General features: G+C 42.4%; 2 protein-coding genes across 2 annotated transcripts in view; both read right to left on the minus strand.

Moving 5' to 3' along the window:
- Nucleotides 1–2,738, minus strand: part of LOC114050915 (leucine-rich repeat-containing protein 37A2-like) — a 77,755-nt gene extending 75,017 nt beyond the window's left edge. Inside the window, exon 1 of the mRNA XM_027872964.1 lies at nucleotides 1,177–2,738. Within this exon, the coding sequence (XP_027728765.1) occupies nucleotides 1,177–2,738 (1,562 nt within the window). The remainder of the gene's footprint in view (nucleotides 1–1,176) is intronic.
- A 147-nt stretch (nucleotides 2,739–2,885) lies between these two features.
- RDM1 (RAD52 motif containing 1) lies at nucleotides 2,886–19,186 on the minus strand. Its single transcript, XM_027873166.1, has 7 exons — nucleotides 19,088–19,186; nucleotides 17,583–17,762; nucleotides 14,812–14,934; nucleotides 14,238–14,403; nucleotides 12,764–12,862; nucleotides 5,454–5,530; nucleotides 2,886–3,410 (listed from the first exon to the last, which is right to left on the minus strand). Exons 1-7 carry the CDS (start codon nucleotides 19,181–19,183, stop codon nucleotides 3,333–3,335), a joined length of 819 nt encoding a protein of 272 aa, XP_027728967.1. The 5' UTR covers nucleotides 19,184–19,186; the 3' UTR covers nucleotides 2,886–3,332.
- Nucleotides 19,187–19,999: the final 813 nt, after the last annotated feature.

Raw genomic sequence — 19,999 nt, forward strand, 5'->3', positions numbered from 1 at the left:
CTCCTTATCCCCTCCAGGATCAAATAAAAGTCTTCTGGAGAGTAAAGCTATTCATAATCTGGCCCCTTCCTATCTTTCCAGTCTTCTTATACCATTTATTCCTCTACATCTTCCCCCCATCCCAACACTTTGCACAAGAAATCTCCCTACTCCAGACATTTTTATTGGCTCTCCTCTGTGTTTAGAATCATCTCCCTCCTGTCTCCTGGTTTCCTTCAAGTCCCAACTAAAACCCCAACCTGCAAAAAGTTCTAATTCCTCTCAATTTCAGTGCTTTTCCTTTGTTGATTATCTCTAATTTAGCCTGTATATCTTGTTTGCACAAAGCCATTTGCATATCATCTCCTCTTTAGATTGTGAGCTCTTTTTGGCCTTTCTTTGTATCCTCAATATTTAGCACAATGCCTGACACATAGTAGGCATTTAATAAAAAATAGTGGATAGAGTGCTATACCTAGAGTTAGAAAGATGAGTTCAAATCTGGCCTCAGAAACTTAATAGCTGTGTGATCTTGGGTGTCATCCATTTGCCTCAGTATCCTCAACCGTAAAATGGGAATAATAGCACTTATTTCACAGGGTTGTTGAGAGGATCAAATGAGATATTTGTCAAGGGCTTAGCAACGTCTGGCAATAGTGTGCACTTAATAAATGCTTACTGACTTGTCTGGATTGTATTATTTAACTTTTATGTATGTTGTATTTTCCCAACTATTCCTGTAGGTTTCTCCTTCCCCACCCTGTCTTATATTTGTCTGTATCCCTCACCATACTTAGTGCATAATAAATCAGTAAGTAATTGTGAATGATAGGAGACACAGGGTAATATAATTGTTGAGCCAAGCAGGTACAAAAATGAAGTCTGGATACAATAAATGAGTAGAGTTTGAAGTAAATTGTGAGAGAGAAAAACAGACCTGTGGAAAGGAGTAAGAAAAATAATATGGGTAAGATGGAAGTTTACCACATGAGGAAGAAAGAGATGAAAAAAGTTAAAGGAGAAACAGAAGCACAGGTAAGGCAATGGAATAGAAGAAATGGGAAAAGGAGAAGAGTGGGGATGAAAAGAAGTTTTGTGAATGAGAGGAATGTGATGAAAATGGGGTGAGGATGGGGCAGGTAGGAAGAGTTAAGAAAACTACAGTGTGTTTGTCGTATTGGGCAGAACAGGCCTCACAGGGAAAAGAAGGTGAGGTTTCGGGCCTTCGGTCCTGGCATTGGCACACTGTGCAGGCGGAGTTCAGGACTGAGGCCAGTACAGGAGAGCATTTCATCTTTGCAAGTGCAGGGGCCCAAGCAGAGAAAATCGATTTCCCAGATGTTCTTCTGTGACCCTAAAGATAATGGTATTGTAGTATGAAACTTTAAGACTGAAGGCGATGGAAAAGTGTTGTTTAGAAGCATAGTTGGAGTCTGCATTGACTTAGAAGACAGAACTGAAACTGGAACCTGCTTTAGCTCTGGAGATGGAGAATAAAGCTTTGTTGACTCTGGAGGTGGAGTAAGAGTCCAAGGCAGTATCTCCCCTGGAGTTAGAAATTGATATTGTTCCTGAGGTACAGGAGGTGGGGCTAGAGTTTGGGTGGGCAACAGAGCCTGAAGAAGTTGGTGTGGAGCTTTACCAGAGACAAGGGACAGAGGCAGAGTCCGAGGTAATTGCACAAGAGGGGTTGGAATTTGAGTATGCTTCAGGGTTGGAGCTAGAGTCGGAAGTGATGGCAGAGTTTGAGCAGGCATTGCAGTGTGCATCACGGGTACAGCTGAAGTCTGAGATGGCTTGGAAACTTGGGTGGGCATCATGTTCACGGTTAGATTATAAGGCAATACTGGAAACAGGGTTGGAGTTGGCGGTGGGTGCCTCGTGGGTGTAGCCTGAGGCAGAAATGACACTGAAGTCTGCATAGGTACTAAGCATGGATGGAGAATCTGAATCGATTGGGAAGTCTGAGTTGGCAGCAAAGATGCACCTAGAAACTCAGGTGATGATGTTAAGGTTTGGGTGGGTACAAGGGATGAAATCGGAGAGGACATTAGAGTTTGAGCTGGCACCAAGGAGGCAGCTAGTGCTTGAGTCGATTTTGACGCTTTGGCTCCCTCTAAGGATGTAGCAGGTATTTGAGAAGACAACAGAATTCGAGACAACATAGAAGTTAGAGTTGGCACCAAGGATGCAGCTGATGTTTGAGGTGCTGTAGGAGCTGGGGCTGGCACCAAGGGTGATGTTCGAGGTACTAATGGAGCTGCGGCAGGCACCAAGGAGGATATAGCCCGAGTCTGAGACGCTATTAAAGCTGAGGCCGGCACTAAGATCGCTGGTAGTCGTGTCTGAAACAATTCTGAAGGCAGGATGGGCGCTCCAGTGGTCTCCACAGGAGTTTGAGGTGCTGTCTTAACTATGTAGATCAGAGTTGGCTCTGGATCTGGAGTGGGGGTAGGCTTGGGAGATGCAAGAATGTCAGACACTTTCGGAAGCACGGTCAAAGCACGGGACAGAACCGGGGTCTTAGTGAACACTTCGCCCAGGCCCAGAACCGAAGCCCGCACAGCGGCTGGATCCGGAAGCACCGCCAGAGCCCGGGCCACGACCCCAGGCTGAGCCCTGCGGCCGCCCCGCTCCCGAAGCAGGGGAGTCACCTTTTCTGCCCCAGATAATCCTGGCGCAGAGAGAGGAGCCCGAGCCGCCAGGGCCAGCAAGGGCAACGCGAAGAGCCAAAGCCGGCACAGGGGCCGCCCCGACATGCGGAGGTTCTGTTGTTGCAGCCCAGCCTGGCCAACGGGCCTTTTCCTAGCCAGGGCGCCAACCGACCACCGTTAGAGAGCCTCCCCCGTTGCGCAGCAACGGCTTCGTCCCGCCCCACAAACCCCGCCCCCGGCCGAACTTCGAGGAAATCCTTAATCTTTTATTTAATCAATGAGGGCAGGGTGGAGGGGGTGGGGGCCTGCCTGGCTGCCACAAAGCGCAGGGTCAAGCCTTCTCCCTGGCACTCCCAACGTCACACATTCCTAGTAAGAGCAGTAGGGGAGTCTCCACGCCCCAAACGCCCCACTTCAGTGGAGGTACAGGTCAACTTCAGTCCTCCTCTCAAAGGGGGGGCGGCAACCTTGGCCCCACTCCCACACCTCTCTAAAAAAACCCAAACAGGCACAAGTTCTATACCTCGGTCCATCTCTCCCGCCCCCTCAGCTTCATCCTGCTGCCCCGATGACAGGATGGGCTAGGATGCAAGTGTGTCCCCATCCATGCCTCGTGAAACCCCACGGTGTGTCGGGGGTGTGCTGTGCCCAGCAGGGACGGGACGGGGAAGGGCAAATTTGCCTCTAGCTGCGGTTTGATCAGTCTTCATCCAGGCTAAAATCAGAGAGACATTCTTCTTCCCCTTGGTAGGACTGATTCCAAGAAACATCATTGACCTTAATGAAAAAAGAGAGTGATAAACAGATAGTGTAAACAGATAGGATCATAGACCCAGAGCTGAATGGGGCCTTAAGAGGCCATCCAGTCTTGCCCCTTTGTTTTACAGGTGAGAAAACTGAGGCCTAGAGCACTTGTCACATAGGTGGCAGGGTCAGAACCTGAATTCTGGTCCTTAAGGTTCAGAGCACTTACTACCATATTGTATAGGTTTAGGGGAGGGGGTAAAGGTATAAGTGTGTATATAAATATGTATACACACACACACACACACACACACACACACACACACACACACACACATATATATATGCATACATTAACCAGAATGTCATATTTATAAAATTGCCACACCTTCTATATATTCATCAACTTCATGCTTTTGTTGTCCTAGAGGATTCAGTCATTAAATGATAGACTAGATACAGGGGTGTCAAATATTTTGGTCTGTGAAGTTTGGATTCCGTCAAAGAGCCTCACCTGAGGGCCTAGAGGGTCACCTGTGGCCTCGAGGTCACAGGTTCCCCACCCCTGTACTAGGATATACCAGTAATGCAAAGAAATTAAGATGGGACCTCTAAAAATTTCAGCACTATTATAAGCACAGTAAAGCATAGCTTTCTTTTCTATTTTTTTTAATCAATATGTGTGGGTTTTCCAGGTTATTGTTTTATATAATTAAAATCCTAGAGTTGGAAAGATCTTAAAAGTCACATCTCAGACTAGTAGATGAAATCCCTACTTTGATATCTTTATAATTTGATTATCCAGTCCCTGGCCTAAACATCTGTGATAAGAAACTCCTCACTATTGCACTGCTGTCCAGAAATGGTCATTTTAAAAATCATTCATTACGTATCATTCTAAAACCCATATATTTAGTATTAAGCATGGTATTTACTGTCAATGTTAAATCTCTTTTTCCTCAGAATTTCAGTGCAAATTATCCTCATCATGCCCCAATCTCTGTTGAAGTCTAAAGTTCTGGTGATTGGCCATATTTGTGCTGAATTAAAAACAAATTTACTCTACATGGCAACATTTTTCAAGCATCAAAAAAGTGAAAAATAAAAATGAACAAAAAACCCAGCCACCTCACCCAGCTTCTCCCCTCCAAAACATGGTACAGCTCTGGAAAAGGATAAAATTAAACTCCCAAATAGTTCCCCAAAAAGAACAAATTTTGTGTGTGTGTGTGTGTGTGTGCGTGTGTGTATGTGTGTGGCTGCAACACATCAACATGGTCTAATGCACAGAGAGCTGGCCTTACAGTCAGAAAGACTGAGGGTAAAGTCCTGTCTCTGATACAAACTGGCCGTGTGACCTGAACACTCGAGGCATTTGACCTCTCAGTGGTCCAGGAAACTTTCTAACATTATACATTTTAGAGAAAGGGTCTGACTTGTAATGGAAGAGGGAACTTTCTCCCTGGAAGCTCCTTTAACTTGTGAACCTACGTCTTTTGTGTTACCTCTCTGACAAACCAAGCAGCCCACAACCCACGTCTAAACAGGACCAGAAGGATTTTCTCCCCAGTAACTGCAAGCCTGTTATGAATCCCCAGAAGTTCAGAATCTATGGGACATAGTTCAGATAACAGTATTACTCTTTTCCAGGGAAGAAAATGATCCCTCATTTATACCTCTAACTGTAGGAACACTATAAGCTACCCCTATCCTGTACCCTGAACTGAAGTGAACTTCTGGAGAAACTTCAGGTGGGATCCTCAGGATGGGGAGAACCCCCTCTGACTGCTGGTCTCCTGGGACGCTGTGTGTGGAGGGCTCAAAGGATTCAGTTAGGGAATCAGCTCTCCTTCAATCTGTGGTTGTGGGCTACAGGACAAGCAACAACATTTCCTAGAATTCTAAAGCACTTCTAAAGCTAGGATTATAAACCTGGGACCCCTAGCCCTGCCTCCTTCCCCTCCTCCCCCTGCCGCAGGCCCCCTCCCACTGCCACAAGCCCCCACCTCCCCACTTCAGATGAAAGAGTAATTTGGAATTCAGCCAGGAATCACACCAGCCTGAATTTTCACATACTTGAACCAAGTCCTTGAATTCTTCTGCTGCAGAATCTCCTTCGGTGGGTCTGTATTCCACAGCCACTTTACCACTCTCTGAAACATAGTTAAACGGGTTCAAGTCAGAGTTATCTAGACAATATAAATTACTCCTCCTTACCCAGTCTCCTCAGTGTAACACACAACAGTTGGGCAATAAGCATCTTTAATTTCTAAAAATAAAAAGTATAGGGCTTTTCTTTTAAAAGGATATCCAGTCTTATCACCATCGTCTAAACTCCTGTGCTAGGTGTTGTACAAAGAACTAGCCTGGCGACAGAAGTAGGGACAGACTGTGAAGGAGAGAACTTGGAGCAAACACATTTTTCTTTGAGTTGGTTTTATTGTGTATCAAGAGGAAACATGAAACAACTTCATGGGATGTATGGTCCTCTTGCTTTACGTTCATGACAGGCCTAAAAAAAAAGGATCATTGTGAAGATAATTGCCATTTATTCACCAACACCTAATGTAAAGGATGAGGAAGAAGAGAAATTCTATGAAGAACTTGGTAAGACCCCCTTAATTAAATCAACATAAACATATACTTCCACACTTGGTAACTTCAATGCAAAGCAGGCAAATGGTAAAAAGTGGTTAAAAAAAAGGTGGAGAATGGTAAAAATTTCATGTTGAAAAATAAGGATTAATAAACCATAGATAAATAAGGCTTCCAGACCATATGGACGTCTTATTTCTATTATACTGAAATATCGTGCTCAGTTCTTTTTACTACATTTTAGGAAAAGATGCGGATAAGGTGGAGGGGCAGGGTGGTACAATGGGTAAAATCCTGGATTTAAGGTTAAAGGACCTGAATTCGAATCCATTGGGCCTCAGTTATCTCGTTTATAAAATAAGAAGGTTGGACTAGGTGCCCTCTCAGGTCCCTTCGAGCTCTGGATCTGTGGTCAGTCATTCAAAGGAGGGCAATCAGGAGGGTGGAAGACCTTGAGCTCGTGTCAGAGGAGGACCAATCGAGGGAGTCAAGGCTGTTCCGGCTTGGACAAAAGATTATCCAAGGTAGACATGAGAGCAGTATTTAATGTTTGAAGAACTATCACATGAATCAGACTTTTCTATTTGGCCTTAGAAAGAGGAATTGCTGGAGGTCAGGCTGAGTTTTGAAGTAAAGTAGGAATTACAAGAGGCAGCAGTGAGGAGGAAGCACTTTCCAGACAAGGAGTCTGGAATCCCTGCCCTGCCTGGACTCATCCAAAGGCCTGGAGATGGAGGTTTGTGTGTATGGAACAGTACAAAGGCTGGTTTGGTCGGATCAAGAGTGTATGAGAAGGAGTTACATACGATAGCCTGGAAAGTTAGGTTGAAATCAGGTAGTGAAGGGCTTTAAATGCCAAAAAGGAGTCTGTATTTAATCGTTCAAGTAACAGGGAGCTGTTTACTGGCATTCAGATCAGGGGAGTGACACGGACAAATATACAGTTCAGGAAAATCATTTGTGCATATATATGGAGGACTGATTGGTATGAAAAATGACTTGAGATGGGGAGAGCAAATAGTCCAGGCAAGAGGTGATGAGCACTTAACGTAGGGTGGTGCCTATGTGAGTGGAAAGAAGGAGACGGATTTGAGAGTTGTATAAGTAGAATCATTAAGACTTGGCACCTGAACGGATATGTGGGGTGAGTTACAGTGAGGAATGTGGGATGATTCCAAGGTGGGTGGCTGGAAAGGTGGTGGCGTCTAGATCGAAACAGGAACAATCATAAGAGGACAGGTTTGGGTGAAAGACAAAAGTCCTATCTGAGTCATGTTTCATTTGAGATGCATGTGGGACATTCATTTTGAAATGTCCAAAAGGCAGTTGGTGATGCAGGACTGTAAGTCATGAGAGGCTAAGGCTGGACACATCTGCATGGCTGTGGAAGTCAATGAGGTCACCAAGGATATAAAGAGAAGAAGACCCATGACAGTCTTAGGGTATAAATATAGTTAGGAGACGTGTTGTGGATGACGACGAACAAAAAAGCCTGAGGACTGGATCAGACAAGTAGACAATCAAGAGAACAGTGTTATAAAAACTCCAAGAAAACAACTAGGAGGAGAAAGTATGAAATGATGACAAGAGGTCAGAAGGATGAGGACTGAGGAAAGGCCAACAGATTTAGCTGTTAAGAGATCTTTGGTAACTTTGGAGAGGTCAACTTCAGTTGAGTGATAAGCTCAGACGCCAGAATGCAATGGTATGACAAGCGACCGGAAATATCAGAAAACTTGAGAGCGTGAGCTCTCTTTCTCTTTTTTTCCTTAAGGATGAGGGAGACCCTGGGATTGTTTGTAGGCTGCAGAGAAGGAACCAGTAGCTAAGTAGAGGTTGAAGATTAGAGAGAAGGGATAACTGTTGGGGCAATCTGCTAATGGCAAATGAAAGTAGATAAAGGGTACATAGAGAAGGATTGGTCTTGGTGAGGAAAAGGGATTCTTTTTTCAGAAGCTAGAGGAAAGGAGCTAATGTGGGATGATGCTAAGGGCTTTTGAAGTACAAAGGAGAGAAGAGGGAGTTCACAGTGAATAGCTTTTATTTTCCGAGTAAATTATGGGTTTTTGCTGAGAGGATGCAGGACAAGGCAGTGTGGGAGGACTAAAGAGAAAGAAGTTTGGAATAGGTACGTGGGGAATATGATAGATAATCAGGGAAGAAATTAGGAGGATTGAAGGATAGGGAGAGATGGAAGGATAACCTGTTATGGTTGAATGACATTAGACTTCTTGATCATGGAAGTGGAACACTTGGGAGTAAAGGTCATCAAGGGTGTGATCGTTCCTGTGTATAGATGAGGTGAAGTGAAAGAGTTGATCATGGGAGTTAAAAAGACTGAGAAATCAAGACACCAGGGGATGTGAGGAAACATTGACATGTATATACTGAAGTCCCTGGGTATAAGGGCAGGAGTTGGGAGTGGGGAGGAAGACAGTGAAAAAGGGGATAGAATGATCTGGGATCAAAGAGATAACTGCCACCAGAATTTGGATGAGATGATATATTTAGAGTGAACCTCAAAGAAGTAGAGATTGTTGAGTAATGGCAGGAAGGGGAACATCTGGGAGTGGCAATAGTTGTATTCCAACAGCCCCTCTAGGACTCAATGTGTTGGGGAAGGTACAACCAGGATTGAAAAAGGTGGTTAGGGATGAACTGTCTTCTGGCAAAAGGCAGGACTACATGAGCACCAAAGGAAGGAAAGTAAACAAGAGGAAAAGGTAAAAATGAAGAGAAGAGTTGTGGTTTTTTTTAAGCTGATGGAATATGAAGAAAGAGAGAGAAAGAGAAAGAGAGAAAGAGAGAAGAGAGAGAGAGAGGGAGAGCTAAGCATTAGAATGAGGAAGACCTTGGTTCAAGTCTCACCATCCCATCTGTGTGTCTATGAGCAAGTCATTTAACCTCCTGTATCCCAAGAAAACATCTAAGACTGTAAGTTATATCTGCATCAGTGGAGAGACTTGTCTAGTTTTAAAATGACAAGTTTTCTATTCTGATGAAATTAAAAAATACACAGTTAATAATCATAACTGTAAATGTAAATGGGATAAACTCTCCCATAAAATGGAAGTGGATAGCAGAGTAGATCAAAAACCAGAATTCTACAATATACTGTTTACAAGAAACACAAGTGAAGCAGAGAGACACATGGAGTGGGTAAAGTGCTGGAGCAGAATCTATTATGCTTCAGCTGAGGTAAAAAAAGGAGGGGTAGCAATCATGATCTCAGACAAAGCAAAAGCAAAAACAGACCTAATTAAAAGAAATAAGCGAGGAAATGACATCTTGCTAAAAGGTAACATAGACAATGAAACAAATGAAAAGGGTGAATTTACTACCAATGAAGAGGAAACCAAAGTAATTATTAGGAGCTATTTTGCCCAATTATATGCCAATAAATCTGACAATCTAAGTGAAATAGATGAATATTTACAAAAATATAAATTGCCCAGATTAATAGAAGAGGAAATAGAATATTTAAATAACCTTGTTTTAGAAAAAGAAATTTAACAGGCCATCAATGAGCCTCCTTAATGAGCGCAGTGGATAGAGCACCTGCCCTGAAGTCAGAAGGACCTGAGTTCAAATCTGGCCTCAGACCAAACACTTGACACTTACTAGCTGTGTGACTCTAGGTAACTCACTTAACCCCAATTGCCTTAATAAAAAAAAAAATCCTCAGGACCAGATGGATTCATAAGTGAATTCTACCAAACATTTAAAGAAATTCTACCAAACCTTTAAAGAAAAATTAATTCCAATACTAAAGAAAGGGCTATTTGGGAACTATTTGGAAAAATAGGCAAAGAAGGAGTCCTACCAAATTCCTTTTGCAACACAAATATGGTGCTGATATCTAAACCAGGAAGTGATAACAGAGAAAGAAAACTATAGACCAATTTCCCTAATGAATATTGATACAAAAACTTTAAATACAATACAAGCATGATTACAGCAAGATATCATATATTTATAAATATATCACATATTAAAAAAAAAGAAACAGAACCAATGATACAATTTGAGCAAGAAGTGAACCTATGTGCTTTTGATAATAATTATAGAAGAAAACAAGATCATGACATTCTCTAAAGAAATGTAAGAAAAAAAAATAATGCCTACCTCCTAGAGTTGTTGTGAGGATCAAATGAGATAATAACTGTAAAGCATTTAGTATAATGCCTGGCAAACAGTCAGTGCTATATAAATATTAGCTATTATCATTATTGCCACACAGAGGCATTTCAGCGAATTTGTGATTTCATCTATATTGCTACTTCCTCTACCAGTTCAGATCAGAACTTATCCATGCCAGCTCAGGGCAAATTTGGAGCAAAAAACATTTTATATCTAGAATTTACAAGGTACATGGCACTGTATTGAGAAAAGAAAGAAGAGAAAATGATGGTCAGCCCTCTTTAGTTCTCATAGGAGCCATGTAAAGCCCTTAATCCACTAGTCTGACTGTGCCACTCCTAAGCTCACTACACTTAGCTGGATGCCCATTACCTATAGAAAAACATACAAACTCCATACCTCAACAGTGAGAGCTCTTCACAATCTGGCATCCACCAATTTTTTTGAGTATAAAACTCCACTTCATGGACTGGAATGTAAATTCTAGTTCAAAGAACTTCCTCATTGTTCCCCAAATTCCACTCATTTCTCACTACTGTGTCTATGCATTTCCTCAAGCTTACACTGTTTTTCCTCTTTACTTCCATTTCCCAGTCACTAGCATCCTTCAAATTTCAAATCATGTGCCATCTCTCATGGAAAACCTTTCTAGATCCTCTTTTTTATTAATGTTTTCTTCCTCTTCCTCATATTGTCATGTATATAGTTATGTGTTTATACATTGTACCCTCCCAGGAGTGGAAAATATAAGTTTCTTGAGACAGGGACTGTTTTCCACTCTGTCTTTATATGCCCAGTACCTAACACACAGTGCCTTGTGCTGAAAAGGTCTAGACAGAAAGGAGAATATGCTCCCCAACTGTGGGACTGCCCCAGGTTTCTGGGCTGGGTGCCCTTCTCTCTTTATGTTCTCAGTGATCCTAACAGTTCCCAAGGGTTTAATGATTCCTATGAGGATGATCCCCAGATCTTTTTATCTTGCCCCATCCTCTCTCCTGAGCTCCAGGCCCACATGACAAACTGTCTACTGAACAATTTGTACTGTGTTCCATAGGCATTTCAAATCCAACACGTCCAGAATTCAACATTCTTCCCAAACCAATCCCACTTCTGAATTTCCCTATTCTTTTCCCCCCCAATTGAATTCAAATAAATCACCTGTCACTTGGACTACTGCAATAGTTTCTTAACTGGTTTTCCCACCTCAAATTTTTCCTTCTTCAATCCACTTTCTACAAAGCAGCAAAAGTGATCTCTGTTTTGCAACCTGGCTCCAATCTACCTTTCCAGCATATTATATATGACTCTCCTTCATGCTCTCTTTGGTCTAGCCAAGCTGGCCTTCTTGCTCTTACCCACAGCTGCCCATTTTCTAACTCTGTTTTGCTGAAACTGTCATCCATGCCTGGAATGCATTCCCTTCCTCACTTCTCAGAATCCTTAATTTCCCTGAAAGATTAGCTCAAATGATGTCTCCTATATAAGGTCATTCTTGGTCTCCCTGTTTGCTATTGCTGTCCCCTCAAAACTACCTCATATTTATTTTTGTATAGACTTCTCTGCATGTGTGTCTTTCTGATACAATATAAACTCTTCGAGGGCAGAAACTGTCATTTAATCTATGTATCTCCAGCTCCTAGCATAGTGTCTGGAACAAAGCAGACCCTGAATAAATATGTGTTGATTGAATTTCAGTTTCTCCATCTAGAAGGTGGCAGCTCGGTGGCACAGTGGATACAGCATTGGACCTGGAGTCAGGAAGACCTGAGTTCATATCTGATCTTAGACACTTACTAGCTGTGTGACCCTGGGCAAATCATTTAACCCTGTTTGCCTCAGTTTCCTCAACTGTAAAATGAGCTGGAGAAGGAAATGGTAAACCACTCCAGTATCTTTGTCAAGAAAACCCCAAATGGGGTCACGAAGAGTTGGACAGGATTGAAACAATTGACCAACCACAAATAAGAAACTTATAAGTTTTCTAGACCAGTGGTCTCAAACTCAAATAGAAATAAAGGTCACTAATGTTTTTCTTTTTTTTGGTCTGTATTTTCTTTCACAAGATGACTAATATGGAAATATGTTTTGCATGATTGCGCATGCATAATCTATATGAAATTGCTTACTGTGTCAGGGAGGAGGGAGGGAAGAAGAGAGGAAAGATAATTGGAATTCAGAAATTTTAAAAAAAGAATGTTAAAAATTGTTTTTACATTAATTGGGGAAAAATATTATTCATAGTTAAAAGAAAAGAAATGCAGGCCACTAAACCATATATAAGAATCCCTGCATATTGACTCAGAAAACCACATATTAACATTATCTATATTCTGTTGTATTTTCATTGGTTTTGCTAAAAATTTCCAACTTCATTTTAATCTAGTTTGGGCACACCAGAGAGTGTTGCAGCCCATGTGTCTGACATCTCTAACTTAGACTAACCTCATTTAACACATGAAAAACTGAGACATAGAAAGGTTAAATGACTTGTCCTAGAGTTAAAGAGCTAAGTAAGAAAGTGGCAGAGCTAGAATTTGAACCCAGATTCTGACTCCAAATCCTACATCCTTTCCACTATACCACACTTCCTCCCTCTAGTCTTTAGGCCCACTGATTTAAACTGATGTACTTAAAGGCTGATGAAGTCTTACCTAAAACCACCATCAGGAATTTTTGAAATGCATCTGATAAAGCTTTCTGAATGGCCAGCTTCTGAGTTTTCTTCTTTTTCATAAGAAACTCTAATGGACCTAAAGACATACAAAAATCATATTAAATTACAAATTTCTAAGTGAATGACAGTAAAATATTTATGCTCAAACACAGAGTTAAATATTACCAAAATAAAACTATCTTACAATATATTTAGTCTTAAAGACTAAATTTAAAAATTAAGGACAGTACAAGAGTATGACTCATTTGTTTCCTGCTGTGTGTATATTTCTGGGAAACCAGAAATATACTATTACTCTCCACATGTTATATGGACGTTGCTAGGGTTACTGAAAAAGAGATAGAAAATAGGAATGTAGTTCCAAATTGCCCCTAAACCTTTCAAGCTGTGGCATTAAAATTCCAACCTAGAAGACTCCAAAGCCCTTTTGTCAAGGGCTGGAACTGGGGATCAGAAAAGAATTGTTGGTGGCACACCGATAGTCAAGGCTGGCTCCTATTTCTTGGGTATGACCCTCAGCTCAACCATACATCTTGACCTTAACTTAAGCCCTAAATTTCAGGGCAGTAAAGACAACATTGTACTGTAGTATAATTCAGGCACTAAATAAAGCAGTCCTCCATAACTACACTTATTTCATTATGTTTCCTTTCAATTTCTGCTCAAAGTTAGCAAAATTAATGAAAAAAAAGTCTGTCTAGATTTTTATAAATCTAACTAATTTTTGCTGAGTCAATAAAGACAGCTATAAATCTACATACAAAATTCATAAATTTAAAGCTGGAAAGGAACCTAGAGGCCATTGAGTCCACCTCCACTTTACAGAGAGGAAACTGAGGCTCCAGAAGGCTAAAAGACTTGCCTAATGTCACACAGCTAATAAGTGACAGAGGTAGAACCTGGACCCAGGGTCCTCTGATTCCCAAACCAGTCCTCTTTCCACTGTATGCTGTTAAAGTGCACTTCAGAAGCCTCAAGGCAAATATTACCTCCTTCATTAGGGCCTTAGGTAGGGCCAGCTCATTTGAGATTTTTTTTAAGGGATAAGAGAGAAAGAAGAGAGCAAGAGAAAGCTCTGTTTGATTATCCCAAGGGCAGGAAATGACCAGTAATACTCCAGAGGTCCTTTGCAAGAAGTAGTCACAACACCATGTCTGGGACAAGTTAGTTCACAGAATCACATGTCATCATTAGAAAGGACCTGAAAGGTAATCTAGTCCAATCTGTGCATGAACAGGAATTCCCTCAACAACACTTCCAGTAAGTGGTCACTGGCCTCTTCTTGAAGATTTGCAGAGGGGGAACCTACTATCTTCTGAGGCAGCTTGGTAGTAAATTTTTCATTTTATCAAGACTAAGTCTACATCTCTAAAACTCCCCCTTACTGAACCCAGGTTTCTGCCTTTGTGGTCGACCTTCTTCCACCAATGGCATGAAGTTTGGAAACAGACCTTCTTGTTGCTCCAAGTATTCTTCTGCAATGCCAGCACCATGACTTCGACACTCGTAGGCTGGAAACACCACTTCTAAAGCACAGAAGTACTTTAGACTTTGTCTTGCCGACGACTTGGTGGGGCTTGTGTTTTGCTTTACTTTGAAGTCAGAAAGCTCCTGCAACTATAGAATTTTCAAATTCTGAGATACAGGATCTTAATGTAGACTTTAAAGTAGTTGTTGGTAATCACAAATTTTTTTGTCTTAAGGCCAACAATCTCAGCTAAGGCCCATGGCACAATGCATCTGAATTCAAACTATAGTTTTCAAAAGAAATACTGGCAAGGATAATCACCTCAACTCACAGTGCAAACGAGATAGAAAGCCATAAAAAAGAGGTAATCTCCAAAGATTTTCTCTGAACAATCTACAGTCTTTCGATGAAAGATTCAGGCATATGATCTGGTACATATTTTCCTCTTTCAAATGACCAGGCAGCCTGATCTCTAACCCCATTCTAGTTCAGTATGTAGCCTAACTAGGAACTGAAGGGAGACCTTGACCTGTCAAACAAAAATCTACAGAGTTTACCATGATGATTCGTTTTGACCATCCATTGAAACCTAAGTAGTAATTGGCCAGCTCCTGGCATTTGAAGCTGCTGAGTGGATAGGCGGGATACTGATGCATCTTGCGTCTAGTGCAAAGACGGACCTGGTGAAACAAGAAAGTGGATTACAAACATCAGTACTTAACAAAGATGTGACAGCAACGCCTTTCTGGAGATCTACTATGCTAGAATGCTTGCTCTGTACAATGAGTACCAGGTTCTACAATGGATAGGAACTACTTCTGACTTCTTATCCAGAAGCCATGCAGAATGAAGGCAAAGATGTACTCTGGGGGCTTAAGTCATTTATACAGGGGCTGCTTTCCTCAAAACAATCCTGAGTTGGGCAATGTATCTTTACCTCCATTTTACAGATTTACAAACTGGAATATTTTCTTGAGTGGGGAAAATTCAGAGAAAAAAGGGCTATAAATCCATAACATAGGCAATTATTTTTTCATGAAAATATAATTTTTTTTTAAAAACGATTAAACTACGATGATGGAATTCAAAGTTGGAAGAGACCATCTAGTTAAATCCTCTCATTTTATAGGATGAGGAAACTGATATCCAAAGAAGTGAAGCACCTTGCCTATGGTTTCACAGGAACAGAATACAGATGAAATGAACACAGTGAAGCATAGCAAGGATTGGCAAACTTTCAGGAGGGGTGCCAAGTTGTTAAATGAACTCTGTTCTTTTGGGGGAATGTCTAAAGAATTTACCATATATTTTGTCAACAGAAATTCATAAGAGCTAACAAGTCCCTCTATTAAGAGGCAAATACTTCCTTAAAAGGATTAATTAGATAGCTCCTTCATTTCTTGATGTGAATTTTAGGGAAGATGATTTAATTATTAAGACATACCAAATAAGAGCTGTTCTTGTCTTGAAGAAATGTCAGGTGACATCCTCAGCTGGTGACAGGTAGTGGTGATGGAGAAAACAGAAGGCTAGAGATAGGGCTGGAGACAGTGAACCAAGAGAGTCACTTGTCAATGAGGTCCTCAGAATAATTTTTTACAGCCATGCCTCATTTCATTTCCTATTTTTTCCAGTAATTTAAAAATTACTTTTAGTTTAAATGATCAGCTCCAGTGCCATTGATTGGATAGTAAAAGAACTAGAGGAAGGCCTCTAGGACATTAAGTGCAAACTCTGTAGAAGATTTATGGAAAGAAACACAAGACTCAACAGGATGAGAAAGCAAGGATGGGGAGCCATCTGCATAGCTGGAGGGTGTACTCACACCCATGAAATCATAGTTCCTTTGAAAACTCCCTTTAAATATAGACTAGTATTTTAAATATGGCTCAGTTTGAGAGATAGTTTAGTTCAAATGTATGCCAATGACTTCCAGAATGAGGCAATATTTGAAGACAATGGTTCTTGGCCAGATGGCATAGAGAAACCTTTCAAATATTTACATTCACAGTTGCCTACTGGCGAATGTCTGCCTTTAATCTAACAAAAAACTGCAAGGTTATGCTTTGTGCGTTTTAATGATAGCGGCTTAACAAGCTAAGTTAAGGCACTGTTGCCTAGTGGCTACAAAGCTGGCCGTGGAGTCAGGAGGACATGATTTCTATTCTGACTATATGAATTTGGGGAAGTCACTTAACCTGAATGGCCCCAGGCATCTCTACAAGACTATAAATTGCAGAATAGTTTCCAATCTGAACTCATAAGGGAGTTTCTGGGTTAAAAAGAAAACCACAGGGGCAGCTAGTGCAGTGGATAGAGCACCTGCCCTGAAGTCAGGACATGAGTTCAAATCCTCAGACCAAACACTTGATACTTACTAGCTGTGTGACCCTGGACAAGTCACTTAACCCCAATTGCCTAAAAAATAAATAAATGAATAAATAAAAGAAAACCACAAATCTGTTAATCTGCCAACCAATAAATTGCTATTTTTAAAGGTTAAAAAAATGGAGAAAGGAAAGATGGATTATGGAAAAGGTTGGAAAAAATAGCTTAGCAGAACACTGGATTTAGACTCAAAGGACCTGGGTTTAAATCCCAGCTCTGGCACTTACTCCCTGTGTGATTTTGAAAAAGTCACTGATTTCCCTGGGCCTGTTTCCTCATCTGAAAAATGAGGGCATTGAACTAGATGTTCTCTAGGGGTCTTCTTAGTCTGAAACTTGTGATATGATAAACAGAGTTTTTGGAGAGAGGATTACATGGTGAACAAGGTGGAAAATCTAAGCATTCTTGTTACAGGTGGGAAAAAGGCCGAGTGTATAAGGAAGCTAGAAACCATAAAGACAAGACCTAGTAGTGGAGACAAGCAAAAGGTCTCATCTGATACCAGATTAATGAAAGTATAAGGAATATACTTTCAAAAATATGTATTATGGTTGATTTTCGGCCATCTCCTTGAGTTAGGATTCATGTTTTTGGAGATTGGCAGTTTAATAGAAAATAAGGCATTTCTAATATTGTGCCTATCTATAGGAGATGGCTAGATTCTCTTGTGTTCACCTAGTAGTAAAATGTAAGCAGACCATTGTTTTTGGGGGCTCTTATGTTTGCTTTCTGCTTTCTATATAACATATAGGATAAACCCTTGAATCCTCAGTGTTGACATACTAAAGAGATTACTGGGATCCCATATCTACTACTTACTTTAACCTCTAAGCCTCAGTTTCCTCATCTGTAAAATAAAGATGAAGTTTGCTATCATTCCCATTTTTTATTTTAGATAGTTTGGGTTAGAACTTCTTACAGTGGAGGTAGGCATACTCACTTTCACAGGAGATTCCTGAAACAGTTGTTTCTGATCACATGCCTTTTGAGCTCTGTAGGCATCTCTTGCTGAATAGAACTTGATGATGGCATAGAATCCAGGAGTGACCTCAGGAGCATTTGGAAAGACACGGACTGAATAGAGAAGGCCAAACTGAGAGAACACTGTGAACAAAGAGTGCTGTGGGAGAGGCCCACGGGAAAATTATGAAATGTTTAGCCCAGAAACCCTCAAATGTGCTCCTTCCAAAAGCTGTTACTCATGCAACCAACACCCCCAAATTTACATTCAGTCTTTAGACTCTGAAAACCCTCCACCTTCCCTACTCTCCCCAACTCCCACCCTCCCAAAACCTGGAATACACTCCCTCAGAATCTTTAGCTTCCTTCAAGGCCTGGCTCAGGTGCCACCTTCTATGGGAAGCCTTCCCTTATTCCCTGTAGTGATTATTGCTCTTCCCCTCAAGTGGTTAATTTACTTATCTGTTCTGGTATATTCTTCTCCAGAGCAAAGTGAGGTCACAGCCCTTAAGGTGAGGGACTGTTTTTTGTCTTTGGACATATGGGCTCATAACCCCAGAGCCAGAAGGGCCCCCAAAGGAAATAGACTCCAACTCCCTTCCCCCTAATTTTACAAATGAAGAAACTGAGGCCCAGGGGGTTTAAATGATTTTGCCAAGCTAGGCAGCTAGGGGGTGCAATGGAGGGAGTGTTGGGTCTGGAGTCTGGAAGACCTGAGTTCAAATTCAGCTTCAGACAACTCTTAGCTACATGACTCTCCTTGAGTAAGTCACTTAACTTGTTTGTCTCAGTTTCCTCAACTGTAAAATGGAGATAATACCTGCTTCCCAGGATTTTTGTGAGGATCAACTGAAATGATTGTAAAGCACTTAGCACAGCCTATGGCACATAGTAAGGGCTATATAAACGCCTATTCCTTTCCCTTCCCCCACTTCCAAGGTCACACAGGCAGTAAGGATGGGAGGCAGCATCCCAACCCGGGGCTTCTGACTCCCAAGCCAATGCTCTTTCCACCAGGGCTTTGCAAGTGCTTGCATCTGTATTCCCAGCCTTTGCACTGTGCCTGGCACATAATAAACTTAATAAGCCACTTAATAAACGCTTACTGACGGACTGACTGCCTTGAGTTCAAGAGAGGGCAGCGATTTAAAAAACAAATGTCCCTTCGTGTCTTTGAGTAGGGACAGCAGTGAGGCAGCGGAAAGAGCCCAAGGGCTGGGGTTCGAGTGCTGCCTCTGCGGTACATGGCCAAGCCCCTTCCCTCTCTGAGTCTTTTTCCACAGCTGTAAAATGAGACTGGTCTCTATCGTCCCTTCCAGCTCCGACACTCTACGATCGGCAGCAGAGGTGGGAAACGAGGCGAGGGTCCGGGGAGAGAGGGAAACTGAGGCAGGGGACGAAGGGGCCCGGATGTGGGAGCTATCTGACAGCCATCTGCATTCATTCCGCCTTCCCTCCCTCCCCGCGGCCCCAAGCCTAGCTCACATGCAGGGCCTCGGCCCCAGGCCCGGGGCTCAGCTCCCACACAAACAGCGTCTTGTCAGAGCCGGCAGGCACTGTAAAGCTCACCACTTCAGCCATTCCCGCCTGCAGACTGCGCCTGCGCCACCCGAGGGGCGGGGGCAGGGGGGGCGGGATGGGGTGGTGTTGTACTCTCCAGACTGCGCCTGCGCACCTCAGCCACCACCAAGTCGGCCGGAGAGGAGGGCGCGAGTCGTCTTACCCGGGATGTATTTGTTCTAGCGCCTCCGCTGGCCCTAGGCTGAAGTCCGCCAGTGCCCCGAGCACCCCGACAGGCACCGGGCGCTGTCCCAGCGCTCCCGAGTGACCTCCGCGTGCCCTGGGCGAGCCACAGCCGGGGCTTCTTAACCTTCATTGCCCCGTGAACCTCAGTCTAATGAAGCCTATGAACTCTTTCTCAGTGATGTTTTTAAAAGCATCAAATAAAATATAAAGGATTCCGAAGGAAACCAATGAGGTTGAAATGCAGTTATGAAAAAGAAGTTCAGTCTATCAGTGAACATTAAAGGGCCTACTATGTGCCTGGCACGGTGCTAAGCTGGGAATGCAAAGAAACAGCCTCTGCTCTCCAGAAGCTCCCAGTCTGGGGTGGAGACCGCATGCAAACAGCTTTTTCTTGTACAAACAACTTTGTACAAACCAGATATAGACAGGATAAACCGGGGATTTAATCTCAGAAGAAAGCAGCAAAATTAGGGGAGACCAGGAAAGGCTTCCAGTAGAAGGTGAGATTTTAGCGAGACTTGAAGGAGGCCGGGGAAGCCAGGAAGCAGAGCTAAGGAGAGAAAGTATTCCAGGCACGGAGGACAACCAGAGAAAATTCGTGGAGTCAGGAGATGAAGTGTGTTGCTGGAGGACATCAACGCAACATGTCAC

Source organism: Vombatus ursinus, unplaced genomic scaffold (assembly GCF_900497805.2).
Source record: "Vombatus ursinus unplaced genomic scaffold, bare-nosed wombat genome assembly UNPS02014801.1, whole genome shotgun sequence".
In the NCBI taxonomy this organism is placed as follows: domain Eukaryota; kingdom Metazoa; phylum Chordata; class Mammalia; order Diprotodontia; family Vombatidae; genus Vombatus; species Vombatus ursinus.

Coding starts and splice junctions, on each gene's coding strand:
- RDM1 (XM_027873166.1), bottom strand. CDS start 19,183: ATGGCTGAAGTGGTGAGCTTTACAGTGCCTGCCGGCTCTGACAAGACG. Junction 5,531..12,763: donor ATTCCTGATGGTGGTTTTAG/GTAAGACTTCAT, acceptor ACTATGTTTCAG/AGAGTGGTAAAGTGGCTGTG. Junction 3,411..5,453: donor AATTCAAGGACTTGGTTCAA/GTATGTGAAAAT, acceptor TTTTTCATTAAG/GTCAATGATGTTTCTTGGAA.